This window comes from Pongo pygmaeus, chromosome 7, assembly GCF_028885625.2.
Source record: "Pongo pygmaeus isolate AG05252 chromosome 7, NHGRI_mPonPyg2-v2.0_pri, whole genome shotgun sequence".
Classification (NCBI taxonomy): domain Eukaryota; kingdom Metazoa; phylum Chordata; class Mammalia; order Primates; family Hominidae; genus Pongo; species Pongo pygmaeus.
Window position 1 is genome coordinate 111,789,477 of NC_072380.2, and position 21,965 is coordinate 111,811,441.

At 35.4% G+C, this 21,965-nt stretch overlaps 1 protein-coding gene across 23 annotated transcripts in view; it reads left to right on the forward strand.

Annotated features, from left to right (window-relative positions):
- VPS13B (vacuolar protein sorting 13 homolog B) overlaps positions 1-21,965 on the forward strand; it is a 915,151-nt gene that overhangs the window by 379,474 nt on the left and 513,712 nt on the right. For all 23 annotated transcript variants that reach the window (XM_063669399.1, XM_054497603.2, XM_054497598.2 and 20 more), the window contains one exon: positions 20,141-20,250. In XM_063669399.1, coding sequence (XP_063525469.1) covers positions 20,141-20,250 — 110 coding nt within the window. The remainder of the gene's footprint in view (positions 1-20,140; positions 20,251-21,965) is intronic.

Here is a 21,965-nt window from a genome sequence, read left to right on the forward strand (position 1 = left end):
TGGTCAATTTTGGAATAGGTGTGGTGTGGTGCTGAAAAGAATGTATATTCTGTTGATTTGGGGTGGAGAGTTCTGTAGATGTCTATTAGGTCCGCTTGGTGCAGAGCTGAGTTCAATTCCTGGGTATCCTTGTTGACTTTCTGTCTCGTTGATCTGTCTAATGTTGACAGTGGGGTGTTAAAGTCTCCCATTATTAATGTGTGGGAGTCTAAGTCTCTTTGTAGTCACTCAGGACTTGCTTTATGAATCTGGGTGCTCCTGTATTGGGTGCATATATATTTAGGATAGTTAGCTCTTCTTGTTGAATTAATCCCTTTACCATTATGTAATGGCCTTCTTTGTCTCTTTTGATCTTTGTTGGTTTAAAGTCTGTTTTATCAGAGACTAGGATTGCAACCCCTGCCTTTTTTTGTTTTCCATTTGCTTGGTAGATCTTCCTCCATCCTTTTATTTTGAGCCTATGTGTGTCTCTGCACGTGAGATGGGTTTCCTGAATACAGCACACTGATGGGTCTTGAGTCTTTATCCAGTTTGCCAGTCTGTGTCTTTTAATTGGAGCATTTAGTCCATTTACATTTAAAGTTAATATTGTTATGTGTGAATTTGATCCTGTCATTATGATGTTAGCTGGATATTTTGCTCGTTAGTTGATGCAGTCTCTTCCTAGTCTCGATGGTCTTTACATTTCGGTATGATTTTGCAGTGGCTGGTACCGGTTGTGCCTTTCCATGTTTAGCGCTTCCTTCAGGAGCTCTTTTAGGGCAGGCCTGGTGGTGACAAAATCTCTCAGCATTTGCTTGTCTGTAAAGTATTTTATTTCTCCTTCACTTATGAAGCTTGGTTTGGCTGGATATGAAATTCTGGGTTGAAAATTCTTTTCTTTAAGAATGTTGAATATTGGCCCCCACTCTCTTCTGGCTTGTAGGGTTTCTGCCGAGAGATCCGCTGTTAGTCTGATGGGCTTCCCTTTGATGGTAACCCGACCTTTCTCTCTGGCTGCCCTTAACATTTTTTCCTTCATTTCAACTTTTGTATTTTCTTCATTTCAATTTCATTTATTTCTGCTCTGATCTTTATTATTTCTTTTATTCTACTGATTTCAGATTTGCTTGCTCTTGCTTTTCCAGTTATTTAAGATATATCATTAGGTTGTTTATTTGAAGTTTTTCTTATTTTTGATGCATTTGTTTATAGCTATAAACTTAGCTGTAAACTCCCCCTTAGTACTGCTTTTGTTGTTTTGGTATGCTGTTTCCATTATTATTTGTTTCAAGAAATTTTCCAATTTTCTTCTTCTTCTTCTTCTTCTTCTTCGTCTTCGTCCTTGTCCTCCTCCTCCTCCTCCTCCTCCTCCTCCTCCTCCTCCCCCTCCCCCTCCCCCTCCCCTCCCCCTCCCCCTCCTCCTCCTCCTCCTCCTCCTCCTCTTCTTCCTCCTCCTCCTCCTCTTCTTCTTCTTCTTCTTCCTCCTCCTCTTCTTCCTCCTCTTCTTCCTCCTCTTCTTCCTCTTCCTCTTCCTCTTCCTCTTCCTCCTCTTCTTCTTCTTCTTCTTCTTCCTTTCTTTCTTTCTTTCTTCTTTCTTCTTCTTCTTCTTTTGAGGCAGAGTCTCGCTCTGTCACCCAGGCTGGAGTGCAGTGGCATGATCTCGACTCACTGCAACCTCTGCCTCCAGGGTTCAAGCGATTCTTCTCCCTCAGCCTCCCGAGTAGCTGGGACTACAGGTGCACACCACCACGCTTGGCTAATTTTTGTATTTTTAGTAGAGATGGGGTTTCACCATATTGGCCAGGCTGGTCTCAAAATCCTGACCTTGTGATCCGCCCCCTCAGTCTCCCAAAGTGCTGGAATTATAGACATGAGCCACCATGCCCAGCGCTCCAATTTTCTCCTTAATTTCTTTATTGATCCACTGGTCATTCAGGGGCATATTGTTTAATTTTCAAATGTTCCAATGTTCCTCTTGTTACTGATTTCTAGTTTTATTCCACCGTGGTCAGAGAAGATGCTTGATACTATCTCAGGTTTTTGTTGTTTTTTTTTTTTTTAATGTTTTAAGACTTGTTTTGTGACCTAATATATGATTTATCCTTGAGAAAGATCCATGTGCTAAAGAGAAGAATTTGTATTCTGTCGCCATTGAATGAAATGTTTTGTAAATATCTATTAGGTCCATTTGGTCTACAGTACAGATTAAATCTGATGTTTCTGTGTTGATTTTCTTTCTGACAGATCTCTCCAGTGCTGAAAGTTGGGTGTTGAAGTCTCTACCTTTTATTGTATTGGGGTCTATCTTTCTAGCCCTAATAATATTTGCTTTATATATCTGGGTGCTCCAGTGTTTGGTATATTAAAATTTACAATTATATCCCCTTCCTGAATTTACCATATATCATTATATAATGACCTCCTTTCTCTCTTAAAGTTTTTGTCTTGAAATGTATTTTGTCGGATATAAGTATAGCTACTCCCGCACTTTTTTGGTTTCCATTTGCATGGAATTTCTTTTTCCATCCCTTTATTTTGTATTTGAGTGTCTTTATGGGTGAAGTGTGTTTCTGTAGGCAGTAGATCATTGGGTCTTGTTTTTGTTTTTTTTTTTTTTAATCCATTCAGCCACTCTGTGTCTTTTGATTGGACAGGTTAGTCCATTTACATTCAGTGTTATTATTGATAAGTAAAGACTTTCTTCTGCCGTTTCTTATTGTTTTCTCAATTGTTTTGCGGTATTCATTCTTTTCTATTTTCCTATCTTTTTTTTAGGGAAGTTAATTTTCTATGATGGTATGATTTAATTTCTTGCTTTTATTTTTTGTGTATCTGTTGTATGTTTTTTGATTTAATGTTACTATGAGACATGCAAGTACTATCTTATAACGCATTATTTTAAACTGATGACAGCTTATCACTGCTTGCATAAACAAACAAGCAATCAAGAAAAATTAAAACTAACAAAAACTCTACACATTAACTTTACCCCCTTGCTTTTTAACTTTTTGTTTTTTCTATGTATATCTTATTGTACTGTCAATGTCTTGAAAAGTTTTTGTAGTTATTGTCCTAGATTGGTTCATCTTTTAGTCTTTCTACTTAATAGTTTGTACACTACAATTACAGCATTACAGTATTCTGTGTTTTTTCTGTGTGCTTACTATTACCATAGAGTTTTGTACCTTCAGATGTTTTCTTATTGCTTAATGTCCTTTTCTTTCTGATTGAAGAAATTCCTTTAGCATTTCTTTTAGGACAGGTCTGGTGTTGATGAAATCTCTCAGATTTTGTTTGTTTGGGTAAGTCTTTATTTCTCCTTCATGTTTGAATGATATTTTCACAGGATATACTATTCTAGGGTAAAAGGTTTTTCCCTTCAGAACTTTAAATATTTCATGCCACTTTCTCCTGGCCTGTAGTTTCCACTGACAAGTCTGCTGCCAGACATACTGGAGCTCCATTGTAAGTTTATTTGTTTCTTTTCTGTTGCTTTTAGGATCCTTTCTTCATCCTTGACTTTTAAGAGTTTGATTATTAAATTTCATAAGATTGTCTTCTTTGGGTCAAATCTGGTTGGTGTTCTGTAAACCTCTTATACTGGAATATTGATATCTTACTCTAGGTTTGGGAAGTCCTCCGTTATTATCCTTTTGAGTAAACTTTCTACACCTATATCTCTCCCTGCCTCCACTTTAAGGCCAATAACTCTTAGATTTGACCTTTTGAATTTATTTTCTAGATCTTGTAGATAGATGTGCTTCACTCTTCTCTTTTTTCTTTTGTCTCCTCTGGCTGTGTATTTTCAAATAGCCTGTCTTGAACCTCCTGGGTTCAAGGTGTTCTGCCTCAGCCTCCCGAGTAGCTGGGATTACAGGCGTATGCCACCATGCCCAGCTAATTTTTGTGTTTTTAGTAGAGACAGGGTTTCGCCGTGTTGGCCAGGCTGGTTTCGAACTCCTGACCTCAGGTGACCTCAGGTGATACACCCACCTCGGCCTCCCAAAGTGCTGGGATTACAGGCGTGAGCCACTGCACCTGACCATTTGGTTCCATTTTTAAAGGGATTGGGGAAGGGAGATGATGAACCATGCCACTCCAAGGAGATTTAGTTCTAAGACTATTGTTAATTATTGGGAAAGAAAGAGAACCAAGGGAAATAAAACCTCAGTAAGAAGACTATTGTTCTTTTCATAAAATCAAATGTTTTTAAAAGCCTAATTTTATTAGCATTTGGTGCTTGGACCATTCTCTTGAAAATGCTGAAGAAAGAGACCTATGATAGTCTTAGTTTTTGTATCCTGATTCTGTCCTTTTGACCATTCCTTAATTTCCTTTTCAGGTTTCTCTTATAATTTGATTAGCCTAACTGCTTTCTTCCCTGTAGTTCAGTTGCAGTTCTAGCTCTGGGAGTCCCCCCTACCCCAACACACACACAATGTTAGCTTATGTATTTTAAATGCTTCTCAATATGTTTATATGGGTAAAGATGTCCCATAAACATCCCTAATTTCCCAGATTACCATCTTCATCTTTCTCTTCAAATTCAATTTTTTTAGTCCATTTCATAAATGATTGTACCATTGTATCCTCTCAGTGCTTCAAACTATTTCTTCCTGTATCTTAAATCTATTTAGTTATAGAATCTTATTTCTATCTCTAAAATAAAATATTTTTAGAAATCTGTCACTCTTTTCAGTCTGACTTTTACTATCTCAGGTCATGCCTTTGTGATTTTTGTCCCAAATGCCTTAAATAATTTTAAAAGTAGTGGTGCTAAATAGTGTTTACCTATTTTGTACCCCAAATCCCCCAATCCATAGTCCATGCTCCATTCATTTTTACTTTCCTTAAATGCACACTTGAGATTTTATCTTTCCCCAGGTGTATTTAAGTCTTTAGTTGTATTTCATGCTCCCAGAATAAAAGATTAACTCCTAGAATGGGCATTCATGATCTAGCCATATTCTCTATGTATTTTTGCTCCATCCTTTTAAAACTACTCATGTTCCTGAACGTATCATACTTTTCCTTATTTCCATGTTGTTGCACAAGGTGGTGTCTGTTTCTGTGATTTTCTTTCCTGCTTCTTGTATGATTGACAGAATCCTTCTCCTTCTTTAGGACTCTACTTAGAAATCGTTTGTAATGTGTCCCTTTTCCTTTCATTGTGAGGCATGTTAACCCTACCCTTTCCATAGTTTTAAAGTTGTACCTATCCCTTATTTTATAATTGTTTATTGCTGTCCCTCTTTCTCACCATCACCACAAGATTCCTTGAGAATGCTGTTTTCCTTTATTCATCTTTGAACCTTGAGTCGCTAGCACAATAATTTGAACATAAATATTAGTTAAAGAATGAAAGAAAGGGAGAGGGAAGGAAGAGGATTGTTATGTTGACCAAATTATATGCATAGGATAAAATGAAATATATATAGATTTAAATAGGCAAGTAAGACCAATTTATGACACCTGGTTTAAGCCACATACATATCCGCAAGGCATAGGAGCAAAGAACACCTTGATTGATAATCCCAATAAACTATATGTGATTGTGAGGCAGTGGGCATGAGTCTGGGTTCTGTCAGGTTGTCCTGTGTAGAACTGGTGGAAGCCCACACAGAACTGGAACAAGAAACAATTTAGGCTTACCTGGAGAGTTAGGGTTGCCTGGGACAAGGGGAAAGGAATGCTACAGAGTATTATCTACTTTGACACAGGAAAAATGACACAGCAAAAGGCTCTTCATAAAAGATAAAGCAGTTGTTTTTAGAATATATACTTGTTGGGGATACTAACTTCATGGGCTACAATGTTGAAACAAGTAGGGTTTTAAGTCATCAAATATGAGGAGTTTCATCTATAGCAAAATGTTAATATTGATTAATAAAACTTCCTTTTCTTCTCCCTCCTTTTTTGTTGATTCTACAATGTCCCCATTGATTCTATATTATTTATATAATCCAAATAAAGACTAAAGGAATAGCATACATAAAATAGTATTACCCTGAAATATTGGAAACTAGTCCAGAAAACAGTTTTACCTGTCATTAGTAATCACAGTGTGTCTTTTATTGAGTAATATTTGGAGTATTCTTGGATTTGAAGCATACTTTACAATAACTACTTCTGGATGAAATGGAGCTACACTTTGTAATAACTGCTTGGAAAATTAAAGACAGATATAATAATATATTTATACATTTATTCAACAGATTTTGTATTTTTTAAGTGCCAGTCACTGTGCTTGGCATTGGATGTAATTTGAACAATAGAAATGGTCTCTGATATGAGCTTGCATTCCATCTGAGGAGGTAATAAGTAAGCAAAAAATTACATTATTATAAATGTTAATTAATAACAAACAAGGTAATGTGATATAAAAGAATGGGAAAACCTAATCTGATAGGGTGTTAAGAGACAGGGCTCTCTGAAGAGATCATAGAGAAGTGATCTAACCTGAAGGGACAGCAAAGAATTTGATATATTGAAGGGTAGCTGGAGTGTGGTCAACAGGGAGAGTGCCACCAGATGAGAATTCAGAGAGAGGCAAGAATCAGCTTGTATACAGCTTTGTAGGCTATGGTGAGAAGTTTGGATTTAATTTAAAGTAGATTGGTAAAGCAGTGTTTAGGCAGAAGAATAACTTAATCTGATTTATCCTCTAAGTGCATAAAATCTGTAGATGTCTACATATATTTTGTGAAGGTCTTTTTTTTTTTTTTTTTTTTGAGATGGAGTCTCACTCTGTCACCCAGGCTCAAGTGCAGTGGTGCAATCTCATGTCACGGCAACATCTGCCTCCAGAGTTCAAGTGATACTCCTGCCTCAGCCTCCCAAGTAGCTGGGACTACAGGCGTATACCACCATGCCTGACTAATTTTTGTATTTTTAGTAGAGGCAGTGTATCACCATTTTGGCCAGGCTGGTCTCGAACTCCTAGACTCAAGTGATCTTCCCACCTCGGCCTCCCAAAGTGCTGGGATTACAGATGTGACCTGCTGTGCCCAACCTTAAGTTTTTATTATAAAATTAATTATATCTTTAGTAAATAGGTTTTGGAATATTAAAATATGGAAAGCAGAAGAAAAATAACTCACCACCAAATCACAAACCACTTGAAATTTTTTAAAACATATATCTTTCTAGGTTTTTATTCTACTGATATTTATTTGACCTTTATTAAATCGTATTTAAAATCTCTGTTAATGTCACAAGAATGTTATCATTATCACATATTCTTCACAACTATCTTTAAAAGACTACTACCATTTTGTTACATGGCTAACACCACAGTTTGTTGAACCAGTCCTCAGTTTTGGACCTTTAGATGGTTCTATGGGAAATTTTTAATATGAAGCAATTTATTTCCTTAGCATAGATTTCTGGAAATGGAATTAGTAAAACGGTATTAACTTTATAGATGCACCATTTATTAAATAGGGAATCTTTTTCCCATTGCTTGTTTTTGTTGGGTTTGTTGAAGATCAGATGGTTGTACATGTATAGTGCCATTTCTGAGGCCTCTGTTCTGTTCCAAGGGTTTATATATTTGTTTTGGTACCAGTACCAGGCTGTTTTAGTTACTGTAGCCTTGTAGTATAGTTTGGAGTCAGGTAGCGTGATGCCTCCAGCTTTGTTTGTTTTGCTTCAGATTGTCTTGGCTATATGGGTCATGTGAACTTTAAAGTAGTTTTTTTCCAATTCTGCGAAGAAAGTCAGTGGTAGCTTAATGGGAATAGCATTGAGTGTGTAAATTACTTTGGGCAGTATGGCCATTTTCGATATTGATTCTTCCTGTCCATGAGCATGAAATTTTTTTCCATTTGTTTGTGTCCTCTCTTATTTCCTTGAGCAGTGGTTTGTAGTTCTCCTTGAAGAGGTCCTTCATGTCCTTTGTAAGTTGTATTCCTAGCCATATGCAGAAAACAGAAACGTGACCTCTTCCTTACACCTTATACAAAAATTAACTCAAGATGGATTAAAGACTTAGATATAAAACCCAAAATCATAAAAACCCTAGAAGAAAACGTAGGCAATACCATTCAGGATGAAGGCATGGGCAAAGACTTCATGACTAAAACACCAAAAGCAATGGCAACAAAAGCCAAAATCAACAAATGGGATCTAATCAAACTAAAGAACTTCTGCACAGCAAAAGAAACTATCATCAGAGTGAACAAGCAGCCTACAGAATGGGAGCAATTTTTTGCAATCTACTCATCTGACAAAGGTCTAATATTCAGAATCTACAAGGAACTTAAACACATTCACAAGATAAAAAATAAATAACCCCATCAAAAAGTGGGCAAAGGATACGAACAGACACTTCTCAAAAGAAGACATTTATGTGGCCAAAAAGCATATGAAAAAAAGTTCATCATCATTGGTCATTAGAGAAATGCAAATCAAAACCACAATGAGATACCATCTCACACCAGTTAGAATGGCGATCATTAAAGTCAGGAAACAACAGATGCTGGCGAGGCTGTGGAGAAATAGGAACGCTTTTACACAGTTGGCGGGAGTGTAAATTAGTTCAACCATTGTGGACGACAGTGTGGCGATTCCTCAAGGATCTAGAACCAGAAATACCATTTGACCTAGCAATCCCATTACTGGGTATATACCCAAAGGATTATAAATCATTCTACTATAAAGACACATGCACACATATGTTTATTGCAGCACTATTTACAATAGGAAAGACTTGTAACCCATCCAAATGCCCATCAGTGACAGACTGGATTAAGAAAATGTGGCCCATATACACCATGGAATACTATGCAGCCCCCAAAAGAATGAGTTCATGTCCTTTTCAGGGATATGAATGAAGCTGGAAGCCATCATTCTGAACAAACTAACACAGGAACAGAAAACCAAACGCCGCATGTTCTCACTCATAAGTGGGAGTTGAAAAATGAGAACACATAGACACGGAGGACAACATCACACACCAGCACCTGTTGGGAGGTGGGGGGCAATGGGAGAGAGAGCATTAGGACAAATACCTAATGCATGCAGGGCTTAAGACCTACATGATGGGTTGATAGGTGCAGCAGACCACCATGGCACATGTATACCTATGTAACAAACCTGCATGTTTTGCACATGTATCCCACAACTTGAAGTAAAATAAAATAAAAAAAAAAAAGAAGTTCTGAGCTTTTCATTTTCAAAGCTGTCTATAATTACCTTTATTATTTTAGTAGTTTATATTGTGATTATAAAGTCAGAGGACAACTTTGGAACATCTTAAAGTATTAATTACTGACTCATGGTTTGAGGTTACCATTACATCTTCCTGGTGGATTTTGTGACAAATGAGAAATAAGACACATAAGTCAGATAGAAGGAGATAAAATGTTAACTTAGGCCGAGCACTGTGATTCATGCCTATAATCTCAGCACTTTGGGAGGCTGAGGTGGAAGGATCACTTGAGCTCAGGAGTTAAACACCAGCCTGGGCAACAACATAGTGAAACATTGTCTCTGCAAAAAATATAAAATAAAAATAGCCGGGTATGGTGGCACCCCTGAGCCTGAGGTGGGAGGATCACTTGAAGATGGGAGATTGAGGCTACAGTGAGCTGTGATCATGCCACTACACTCCAGCCTGGGCAACCGAGTGAGACCCTGCTTCAAAAAAGTAACGAAAGGAACTCTTCTGTTTTTACCAACATATTTACCCTTTGTTCTTCATTCCTTCTCTAGAATTAAGTTTATATCTAGTATAATTTCCTTTCAATCTAAAGCATTTGTCTTATAGTTTATTGTAGCACAAATTTTCTGAAGACAAATTCTCTCTGTCATTTTATTTTTATTTTGTCTTCATCTTTGAAGGACATTTTCAATGGGTATAGAAATCTAGGTTGACTTCTTTAACATTTAAAAAATTCTGTTATTTTCTGGCCACCATTATTTCTGATGAGAAATTATCCTTATCGTGATTTCCTTATATGTATTGTGTCTTTTTTTTTTTCTTCTGGATGATTTAAAAATTTTTTCTGTGTTTGGTTTTCTGCTATTTGATGATGATGTATCTAGATCTGGTTTCTTTGTATTTATTCTTCTTGGGGTTTGCTGAGCTTTTGTAATCTATTGGTTGATATCAGTTTGGGAAATAGTTTTTCACCTCTGATATTATATTTTTAAAAATCTAATATTTTCATTTCACTCTTTTTTATACTTTCTCTCTGCTAATATTTCCCTTCAATTCAAACATATTATCTACCCTTTTTAATTATTTGACATGTATATTATTATTAGAGTTGTTTTAAAGTCCTTGTTTGATAATTCCAATATCTGGGCCACTTCTGGGACTGGTGTATTGATTGTTTCCTCTTTTTATAATGAGTCATTTCTTCTGGCTTTTTTATATTTCACAGTAGTTTTTAATGTAATGTCAAATGTTGTATATAAAGAGAATGGAGCCTATAATAAATAATGTTTATGTCCACAAAAATACATGCCTCTTCTTTTGTCATGACATTTGTATAGTTTCGTTGGGTCTGGTCTTTGGCTTTTATTCCATACTTAAGCTATATCTTATTCTTTAAAAATTTATATTAAGTTTACTACAGGACCCTGTGTTTTTTGAGAGCAAGATTAGGATCTTTGTTTTTGTGTGGTTTGTAGTTTCTGCTTAGTTTTCCTGATACACCTTCAGAATTCCACATGCCTTGTTCACTTGTGCCTTAAGGTGGTATCTCTCTTAGTGCTTCTTTCTTTCTGCCAGACACAGATTGCCCTTCCTGGTACTCAGTTTAAGGTTTAGAGTGCGCGTGAGATTTCTTTTCATTCTCCTGCTTTGCATTCAGACTTTATTCGTATCTATGGGCCTGCACTTCAGCGGGGGTCTTTCTCATCTCTCCAGCCCTGCTTCTTGTCATTCTCATGAACAATTGATCGACACCTGTGGAAAATAGATGGCAAGTGGGTGGGATCCCCTGTGTCTAGAGTTCTCAGTGATTCTAAACTATCATGCGTCCCCCAACTGGGTCTTTTGACATTTTTTTAAAAGTGCGGTTATTTTCTTCTTATCAACTTTCTTCTCCTTATCCTACTCTGCCAAGAATTATAGCCACTATTCATTTCTTCTCTCCTATAAGAGACCTTTGACTTTTATAGTTTTTATTCATTGGATTCCCTTAGGAACTCTGCTCTGATGAATGTTGAAAAGCTTTGATAGATTACATGGCTCATTGTTGTTGCTACAATGGGATAGAATTCTCTTGCAATTTTCTACATCCTACGAGAAGAGGAAGTAATGAGCTACCATACGCACATACCATACATGTATGTATTGTACCATACGTACATAAGCTACAAATCTTATGATTGATTTATACTAAATTTGACAATTCTCCTGGATAAAGTTGCTAGTAGTTGGCAGCTCATCACTGCTCTTTCATTTGTTAGTTTCTGATTCCACTCTTGCCTTTATACGTTACCCTTGTTTTTGAAGTAGTGATTCTTTCTTTTATTTTTGTTGTTTCCTTAACTGTTTAGCCAAAATTATCCAAATTATTCTTAAAGAATTAGAGTAGCACATAATTTCTTAGGAACTATACAAATCTACAAATTTCTTTACTATAGCTGCTGAGTAGAAAAATAGTGAGTTTTAACAACTTAGATGTAAATTAATATGTTTGTGTTTTTTTGTCTCATTCATTGATTTAAGAAAAAACACAGGATACTTTTTCCTAATATAACTTGATATATTATAGGACAGTCTCGTTGGCTGGTGAGCTTCTATAGCTGCCAAGAGGCATATATGTTTAATTTTAATACTGTGCAACTTTGGTCTCTAACTCTTATTTCAGCTCTCATTCTTCAGCATAGGATGTAACTGCAAATGTCAGTGGCACCCTGATTTAACTAATGGGTGAAGCCTGAGTAGAATGTGGATAAGTGAGCCATTTGGGCAGTGAGGAGAGCAGTAAACCACACTTTTCTCATTAGTTGTCTCCCAGGCTAAAATTAAACAGAATAAAATACTGCCAAATTTTAGTGATCTATGGTGGATCTGGTCTGTGTCAACTCAATATCAAATTAATTGCCCAGATATTTATATGTTAGAACTTGTGTGCTATTTTTAAAGGTTGGTATCTTGTGAATTGAGTATATGATGAAAATCTCTCTCTAAATTAAAAAGAACATTATCTCTAAATTGTAATTTCAGCCAAATTGGTGTTAAATCAATGAATTACCCTCTTTTATCATCTATAACATTCATAAATTTTAAGGCTGGCTGTAAGTCATGAGGTCATTTTTGGTATAATGTAATCATATAACTTACATAGGTTGGTGAAGTATTTTTAACTTCTTAATTATAATAAAATAAGACCTTCAAGTTTAATTTTCCATTTGAAAATATTTATTACATTTGTTTTCTGTTTTCTGTCTCTAAAATCTCAAATAAAATGGTGTCCCAATCACATGTTGAGAATTTGTTTGAAAATTCATTGAACACGTTTAGTTTTAGACATATCTGAAAAGACTTTTATAATAATTTGTACAATATGGAGGATATCTGTAATTTCTTAACATAGTTGCATCTTGTCCAGTTTGCATACATTTAAATTTATATGCCATTTTGTTTACTAGGTTTTGAAATTTTTTCATCATAATTAAAAAATATATAGTATATAATGTGGCCTGTACTTAGATGCATAATCTAAAAGAACATAATCCTGAGTTATTTAAAAAATCAACTCAATATCTTTTTTCTTTCTTTACTGTTTTTTCAATGTAACATTAGGTACGTACAAAAATAGGTAACATATATGTAAGTATTGAATTAAAATTATATAATGAATATCATTTACTATTGGTTGAGAAGTTGGTCATAAATTTATTTGCTTTTATAAATTCTTTCCTCAGGTGATCTATCTTTTTGAGTACTTTTCTGATCTTCTCTTTATCTTCACTTGTTTACAACTTCTTTTTCTGCTTAGTGTAGATTTATTTTAATTATCCAGTTTGGGGTTTATTGGGCCTCCTAGATTTAAGGTTTATTATCTTTCAACATTTCTGTAAAATACTCAGCCATTACCTTTTTTTAAAACCATATTGCCTCTTCCCCATTCTCTATTATCTCTCTTGAGTCCAATAAGACATATGCTATGTCTTCTCACTCAGACCTCTCTATCTCTAACTTCATTTTAAAAGTTTCATTATTTTTCAATCTGGGGTTACATCCTAAACTATCTTGTTATGTATCTTCCATTTCCTTAATTCTCTCTTCAACTGCATCTACTGTGCTTTTTAACATGTTCAGTGACTTTTGTACTTCAACAATTTGTCATTTGTATGATTTTCATTTTTCTTTAAAATCTACTTGTTGCTGATGCTTTCTCTTAGTTTATCTTCATGATTTCATAAATGTGTTTTTAAACATTTTATACATTATCGGGGGAACCAGCCCCTGATAATTCAATGTAGGTTCTTTTCTATTTTCCCTAAATAAAATAAACCAGTTTATTTCTCAACTGGTCTGAGAAATAAAGGGAAAGGGTACAAAAGAGAGAAATATTAAAGCTGGGTGTCCAGGGGAGACATCACATGTTGGCAGGTTCTGTGAGATGCCCCCTGAGCTGTAAAACCAGCAAGTCTTTATTAGCAGTTTTCAAAGGGGAGGGAGTGTATGAATAGGGTGTGGGTCACAGAGATCACATGATTTAAGGGCAACAAAAGATCACAAGGCAGAAGGTCAGGGTGAGATCACAAGGTTAGGGCGAAACTAGAATTACTAATGAAGTTCCGTGTACCGCTGTGCACACATTGTCATTGATAAACATCTTAACAGGGTTCAAGAGGAGAGAACCAGTCTGACTAGAATTCGCCAGGTTGGAATTTCCTAATCCTAGCAAGCCTGGAGATGCTGCAGGAGGCCAGGGCGTGTTTCATCTCTTACCTGCAACTGCATAAGGCGGACACCCCCAGAGCGGCCATTTTAGAGGCCCCCCACGGGAATGCATTCTTTTCCCAAGGCTGTTAATTATTAATATTCCTTACTGGGGAAATAATTCAGCGATATTTCTCTTACCCGTTTTCGGTAATAAGAGAAATATGTCTCTGTCCTGCCCGGCCCACAGGCAGCCAGACTTTAAGGCTATCTCTCTTGTTCCCTGAAAATCGCTGTTTTCCTGTTCTTAAGGTGCCCAGATTTCATATTATTCAAACTCACTTGCTTTACAAACAATTAGTGCAGTTAAAGCAATCATCACAGAGTCCTGAAGTGACATACATCCTCAGCTTATGAAGATGATGGGATTAAGAGATTAAAGTAAAGACAGGCATAGGAAATTATAAGAGTATTGATTGGGGAATAATAAATGTCCATGAAATCTTCACAATTTATGTTCAGAGATTGCAGTAAAGACAGGCGTAAGAAATTATAAAAGTATTAATTTGGAGAACTAACAAATGTCCATGAAATCTTCACAATTTATGTTCTTCTGTCACAATTTCAGCAGGTCCTTCCATTTGGGGTCCCTGACTTCCCGCAACAGTACATAGCTGTTTTATATTCTATATTCTAATACCTTCAGTGCTTGAGGATCTAAATGTTTTATTCATTAATATTTTTGACTCTTATTAACAGTGGTTTGTTTTCTGCACTGCTTGCTGATTTTTTTATTATGGGAAACATAAATGACAGATCATAATTTGTGGGTGTCACATAACAATGAATTTGGGACTTTCTCAGAGAGACAACTTTTTTTCTGCTTTTTTCTCGTGTCTAGAGCTAAGGTCCCCAACCTCTGGGCCATGGACCAGTTCCAGTCCATGGCCTGTTACGAACTGGGCCACACAAAAGGAGGTGAGCAGCAGGCAAGCAAGCATTACCACCTGAGCTCTGCCTACTGTCAGATCATTGGCAGCGTTAGATTCTCAAAGGAACGCAAACCCTATTATGAATTGTGCATACAAGAGATGTAGGTTGTGCATGCTTTTTATGAGAATTGAATTAATGCGGGATGATCTGAGGTGGAATAGTTTCATCCTGAAACCATTCCTCCACCCCCCAAATCTGTGGAAAAATTGTCTTCCACGAAACCAGTTCCTGGTGCCAAAAAGACTGGGGACTGTTGGTCTTCACAAGAAAGTCTAAGGCTCATCTATCTCTCTTTCCTGGTGTCCCAAGTTTCAGAGTCCCAGTTACGTTTTTTTTTGGTGGGGGGGGCAACAGAACTCATTTGTTAATGTTTCCTTTTCTAGCTGTAACTAGTTTCACAAATTTTCAGGAATTATTTTGGTGTTTACTTCCATATTTTAAAATAACATAGCTTTTCTTGGTTTTTCCTGAATATTCATTTTGGAGCATTATTTATTGACTTCTTACTGTGGAAAATAATAATTGGCTTTCACTTTCTCCAACCTTCATCACATGTTCTTATTTGCTCATACTCCCAATATTATTATATCCTAAATTTGATTGATTAAATTGTTTATTCATTATTTCAGAATTTATATCATTCCATTTATTAACACTATTCACCTCACAGTTGTGTTGTATCTTATGATTAGCTATTCTTTCCTTTACAACATTTGATTTCCTTGTATTTAATAATTGTGTTTCGTTGTTACTAAGCTTTCTGTGTACCTGTGACTAATTCACTGTTGTAAGCCTTGGAATTCCCATCACTTTTCTTCTCAGTTAGATCTTTTGTCTTCTGAATCCAAAGTCTTCTTTCTTCGTGTAATTCACTTTTCTTTTGGTGAATGCTTTCTTTATTGTATTATATATGGTATTTATGTGATATTAGTTATAGAACAAATTACAGTACAAGGGGCTCATTTGACAGAAAGGAATTCATAGTAATTTAAATCTAATTTTAATTTTATTTATCTATGTAGGTTTTAGGAAGATCTTTTAACCCTTGAGATTGAATTATATATTCCTGAACTTAAATAAACCTTTTAAATTCTCTAAATCTTGTTCAGTTAATTGCTTTAAAATCAAAAGGTCTTAATAAACAATTTTTCATATTGGGGGAAAATTCTCTTTCTTACATAGTAACTTTTTTGGGAGAATGAGTTGTTATAAAATAAGAATACAATGCAAATTAAATCTTGCTGTATATATCTTACTACTTTATTCTTGTTAGTCTGTGGAGATGACAGTCTTTGCTGTAGTAGAGCTGCTAGACTTGTTTGAAAACTGGATATCATATTGGGAAAGTCCTATTTATTTCTCTTAATATAGTATTTTTATGCCTTTATTCTGTGTATAAGTGATACTTGGGAAGTAGAAGAATTTAGGTCCTTATGAGAAATTTGCAATCTATGAAAGTAAGAAATATATGTTAAATTATATATTAAATTGGATTTTCAGTTGACTTTAATTATGACTCCCATTTTGCAATCATCTTGTGTTTAGCTTTTCTGTGTCTTTCTTTTCTGACAACTGCTTGAGTGAATCATTGCTCAACAGTACACATATTGGTCCTTGGGAGGGCACATTGTTTTTGTTGTCTGAGCATGCTGCCTAAGGATTTATACTGGTTCTGGGCCCATGGGAAAAATAGAACTATATGGTAGAATAGGAGTATACATGGCAAATTTTGGTTATTTGAAGATTCTGTGGAAAGCTTTGAAAAAAGGATAAATTTCTTTTTCTCTTACTTTTTCTCCTTCATCCTTTTATCTGTCTTTTTATGTATCAGTTTTCATAGGGCTTGTTATTAATACTAATTTTCCTGATTTAAGTAATCTATAACATTATAGAACAAATGTACTATTTTCAGTTATCCTGAGAACCAGCTATGGTTTATTCTGACATATACTTTTTTTAGCCCCCTACCATCAGGCAGATACTTTTTCATTCTTTTTTTTAAAAAAAAAAAGATTGTTATTTTAGATTCAGGGATACAAGTGCATGTTTATAATATAGGTAAGCTTGTGTCATGGGGATTTGTTGTGCAGATTATCTTACCACCCAGGTACTAAAAAATAAACCAATGGTTATTTTTTTGTGATCCTCTCCCTTCTCCCACCCTTCACCCTTCACCCTCTGATAGGCCTCAATGTCTGTTTTTCTCCTCTATGTGTCCATGTGTTCTCATCATTTAGCTGCCACTAATAAGTGAGAACATGTGGTATTTTGTTTTCTGTTCCTGCATTAGTTGGCTAAGGATAATGGCCTCCAGCTTTATCCATGTTCCTGCAAAGGACATGATCTTGTTCTTTCTTATGGCCGCATAGTATTCCATGGTGTATACGTAACACATTTCCATTATCCAGTCTGCCATTGATGGGCATTTAGGTTGATTCCATGTCTTTGCTATTGTGAATAGTGCTGCAGGGAACATACGTTTGCATGTGTCTTTATGGTAGAATCATTTATATGGTTTTGGGTATATACCTTGTAATGGCATGGCTGGATTGAATTGCAGTTCTGTTTTTAGCTCTTTGAGGAATCGCCACACTGTTTTCCACAATGGTTGAACTAATTTACACTTCCACCAACAGTGTATAAGTATTGCCTTTTCACCACAATCTCACCAACATCTGTTATTTTTTGCCGTTTTAATAATAACTGTTCTATCTGGTGTGAGATGGCATCTCATTGGGGTTTTGATTTGCATTTCTGTAATGATCAATGATGTTGAGCTTTTTTTCATATGCTTGTTGGCCATATGTATATCTTCTTTTGAAAAGTGTCTGTTCATGTCCTTTGCCCACTTTTTAATGGACTTGCTTTTTTTTTCTTGTAGATTTCTTTATGTTCCTTATAGATGCTGGATATTAGACCTTGGTCAGATGCAGAGTTTGCAAAAATTTTCTCCCATTCTGGCATTTTCTCCCATGCCATTCCCATTATGGCATTGTCATCATGAAATCTTTGCCTGTTCCTGTGTCCAGAATGGTTGTCTACATTGTCTTCTAGGATATTTATAGTTTTGGGTTTTTATTTAAGTCTTTGATCCATCTTGGGTTGATTTTTGTATATGGTCTAAGGAAGAGGTCCAGTTTCAATTATCTGCTTATAGGTAGCCAATTCCAGCACCATTTATTGCATAGGGAATCCTTTTCCCCATTGCCTGTTTTTTTCAGGTTTGCTGAAGATAAGATAGTTGTAGGTGTGTGGTCTTTTTTCTTGGCTGTCTATTCTGTTCCATTGGTTTATGTGTCTGTTTTTGTAAAGGTGTCATGCTGTTTTGGTTACTATAGTCTTGTAGTATAGATTGAAATTGGGTAATATGATGCCTCCAGCTTTGTTCTTTTAGATTAGGATTGCCTTGACTACTCAAGTTCTTTTTTCATTTCATATGAATTTTAAAATAGTTTTTCTAGTTCTGTGAAGAGTGTCATTGGTAGTTTGATACGAACAACATTGAATCTGTAAATTGCTTTGCACAGAATGGCCCTTTTAATGATATTGATTCTTCCTATCCATGAGCATGGAATGTTTTTCCATTTGTTTCTGTCATCTCTTTGAGCATGTTTTATAGTTCTCATCGTAGGGATCTTTCACCTCCCTGGTTAACTGTCTTCCTAAGTATTTGATTCTTTTTTTGGCAAATGTGAATGGATTGCATTCCTGATTTGGCTCTCAACTTGACAGTTGTTAGTGTATAGGAATGCTAATGATTTTTGTATGTTGAATTTGTATCGTAAGACTTCACTGAAGTTCTTTATCAGCTTAAGGAGTTTCTAGGCCAAAACTATGGGATTTTCTAGATACATATTTTCATGTTGTCTGCAAAGATAGTTTGGCTTCCTCTCTTCCTATCTGGATAGCCTTTATTTCTTTCTCTTTCCTGATTGCTCTGGCCAGGATTTCCAGTACTGTGTCTAATAGCAGTGGTGAGAGAGGGCATCTTGTTTTGTGCCAGTTTTCAAGGGTAATGCATCAGCTTTTCCCCATTCAGTATGATGGCATATTTCCTATATGCTACACGTATAGCTGATAACAAAATTGACAAATATCCCTTCCCTTATGTTTCATATATCCTAGTGGAGGTAATAATATTTGTATTAAAATATATGTACAATTACAGAAACTTATTTACAGATGTATATAACCTGCACATAAATTGAGAATTGTATACTCTGCTTTAGGTAAGTTCTATTTGAACTACTTTTCATCAGAAAGGGACAAAAATAGGTTAGTTAGTTGATTGGAATTGCAGCCTGTTACACTTCCACTTTGTGTTTTATGTCAGAATGTTGGCCTGCATTTAATCTAGGCTGCCCTTTCTCTTTGCTTTTGAACATTAAAAGTTGTAATTTTTAATGATTTTTTGAATGATTATAATACCTTCTTTCAAATCATGAATCAATTTTTTAATATAATGAAAAAGTTATTTAGGAATATTTTACCTAAAGTATTCCATTTCCAGGGCCAATATAAAAATTGTTCTTTGCCTAAAAAGTTGAGCTTATTATTATATTTTATGGACAAATGTACTTTTAATGAGATGTAATTCACTTTCCATACAATTATTTTATATTGTGTGATTCAGTGGTTTATAGTATATTCACCAGGTTGTACAATCATTTTCTAATTTCAGAATATTTTTATCACTTTCAAACCACATAGCTCTTAGCAGTTATTTCTACTCTCCCCTCTCACAGGCCCTGGTAACCACAAATCTACTTTTTGTCTCTATGTTTTTGCCTCTTCTGGCAATTTCATATAAGTGGAATTCTAAAATATATGTTTTCTTTGTCAGGCTTATTTCACTTAATATAATGTTTTCGAGATTCATCAATGCTGTAGCACGTATCAGTACTTCATTTCTTTTTATGGATGAATACTTTTCCATTGTATGGAAATACCCCATTTTGTTTATTCATCAACTCATGGAAATTTATATTGATTTCACTTTTTGGCTGTTACGAATTATGCTGATATGAGCATTTGAATACAAGTTTTTGTGTGGGCATAAGTTTTTGGTGCCCACATTTCCTCAAAAAGACATATAGTTACAGTATGACCCAGTTATGCCATAGTATTTTCCAAAGTGGGTGTACCAGTTTACATTCCTACCAGCAGTGTATCAGGGTTTGCATTCCTCCCCATCCTTTCCAACTCTTGTTACTGTTTGTCTATTATGTCATAGCTATCCTACGTGGTGTAAAGTGATAAATAGCTTATTGTTTTTTATGAGGAATTATATAACAATTTAAAAATCTTGTCTTTTAGGTGCTGTACTTCTTTGCAGTATACAAGGACTAGCAGTTAATATTGACCCAATCTTATATACGTGGCTCATCTATCAGCCTCAGAAACGAACAGGTAGACATATGCAACAGGTAAGAGATTTTTAAATAATTTTTTCTCTTAACAAATATTTTTCTTATTCATTTAGTAGAATTATATATGTCTTTTGATGGATTCTTTTTTAACAAATGTACTAGATTTCCTTTGTCTCTCCACTTTACCCCTTTCAAACAACTCTGTTCCCTTATTTTTGTATGAGAAATTGCATGTCAATATAAAATTTCTTTGATTATTAAAGGGGCTTTCTGTACAATGGCTTACAAAACAGAAGCTAGTTTAGGAGTCCTATTTCACCAGTCTTCATTCTTTCATAGTGTCTACATGCCCATTCTCACGGTGTGCAATACATAAGAATTGCTCAGTAAATGATGTTGGCTTGTTTGTTTGTTTCTTTTGTTTTGAGACACAGTTTCACTCTGCCTCCCAGGCTGAAGTGCAGTGGCGTGATCTTGGCCCACTCCCTGGTTCAAGTGATTCTCTCGGGACTACCTCCCGAGTTCAAGTGATTCTCGTGCCTCAACCTCCCAAGTAGCTGGGATTACAGGCATGTGCCACCATGCCCAGCTAATTTTTGTAGTTTTAGTAGAGACAGGGTTTCATCTGTTGGCCAGGCTGGTCTTGAACTCCTGACCTCAAGTGATGCACCCACCTCAGCCTCCCAAAGTGCTGGGATTGCAGGTATGAGCCACGGCGCCTGACCAGCTTTTATTTTTATCTCTACATTTCCTTGTCATATTTAGGTTTTTTCAACAAACATGCATTGAATACCTAATCTTGGGATTGGGATGGTTGGTGCAAAAAAGGTTGGAATATGCATTTGTTTAAAAAGGTATAAATTACAAAGTAGTAAGTAGGCAATTATAGTTTCTAGAATACTTAAACATAATTCTGACAGTTTTATTATTTTCATTTTAAAGACGAAGAAACTGATGCTTATTGAGATTCATTTACGTATAGTCACATGGCTTTAAGTAAATGACAGAACTAAGAATTTTTGAGGCCAAATTTGTGCTTTATTGAATTATAATTTCCCATCAACTTAAGTATAATTTTGCAATATCCTATTTGGAGTAGTTTTGTATCCTTTTTCTGAAGTAACTTCAAGCTAGTTGATGGGAGAAGAATACACAATTTCATAATTATGTAAGAATTAAAAAGTTTAACAAAAAAGTACTATCTAAGGAGCACCTTTTAAAGGTTTTTCTTCACTTTGTCCTAATTTTTTTTGAAACTTCTGCCATACCTGTCCCCATTTTTCCTTTTAATGAGTAGTTACAGAATATAAGGCAATATGCTATACACCATGGCCACAGAAATAAAAGTCATAGGTGAGAATATCCCTCCCTCTGAGAGTATTTAGTGTATTTGAGAATCTTAAGGGTTATAGTAATGCCATTTTTAGTAATTAACTATGTATATGTATGTCCAGGATTATGTGAAAACAAGAGGAATAGTTCTCACAACGAGGGTAGTGTGTGAAAAGGAGGAATTAACAACTAAGCTGAGTATTCTAGGAGTGAGACAGACAGAGAAGGTTGTTTTAGACTGAACTGTTTGAGCAAAGGCAAAGAAGATGCAAAAGCATGGCAAGAAAGAGACTTCAGTGGTTCCAAAATGGAGTCAAGTGTTCTTGTAGAGACTAGGAGAAATTGGAAAACAATTTCTGAAAAAAAAATTTGAATTTGTAGTCTTAGGTATTTGAGACTTCATTTTAAAGGGTAAAGACGAGCTATAGGAAATTGGTATA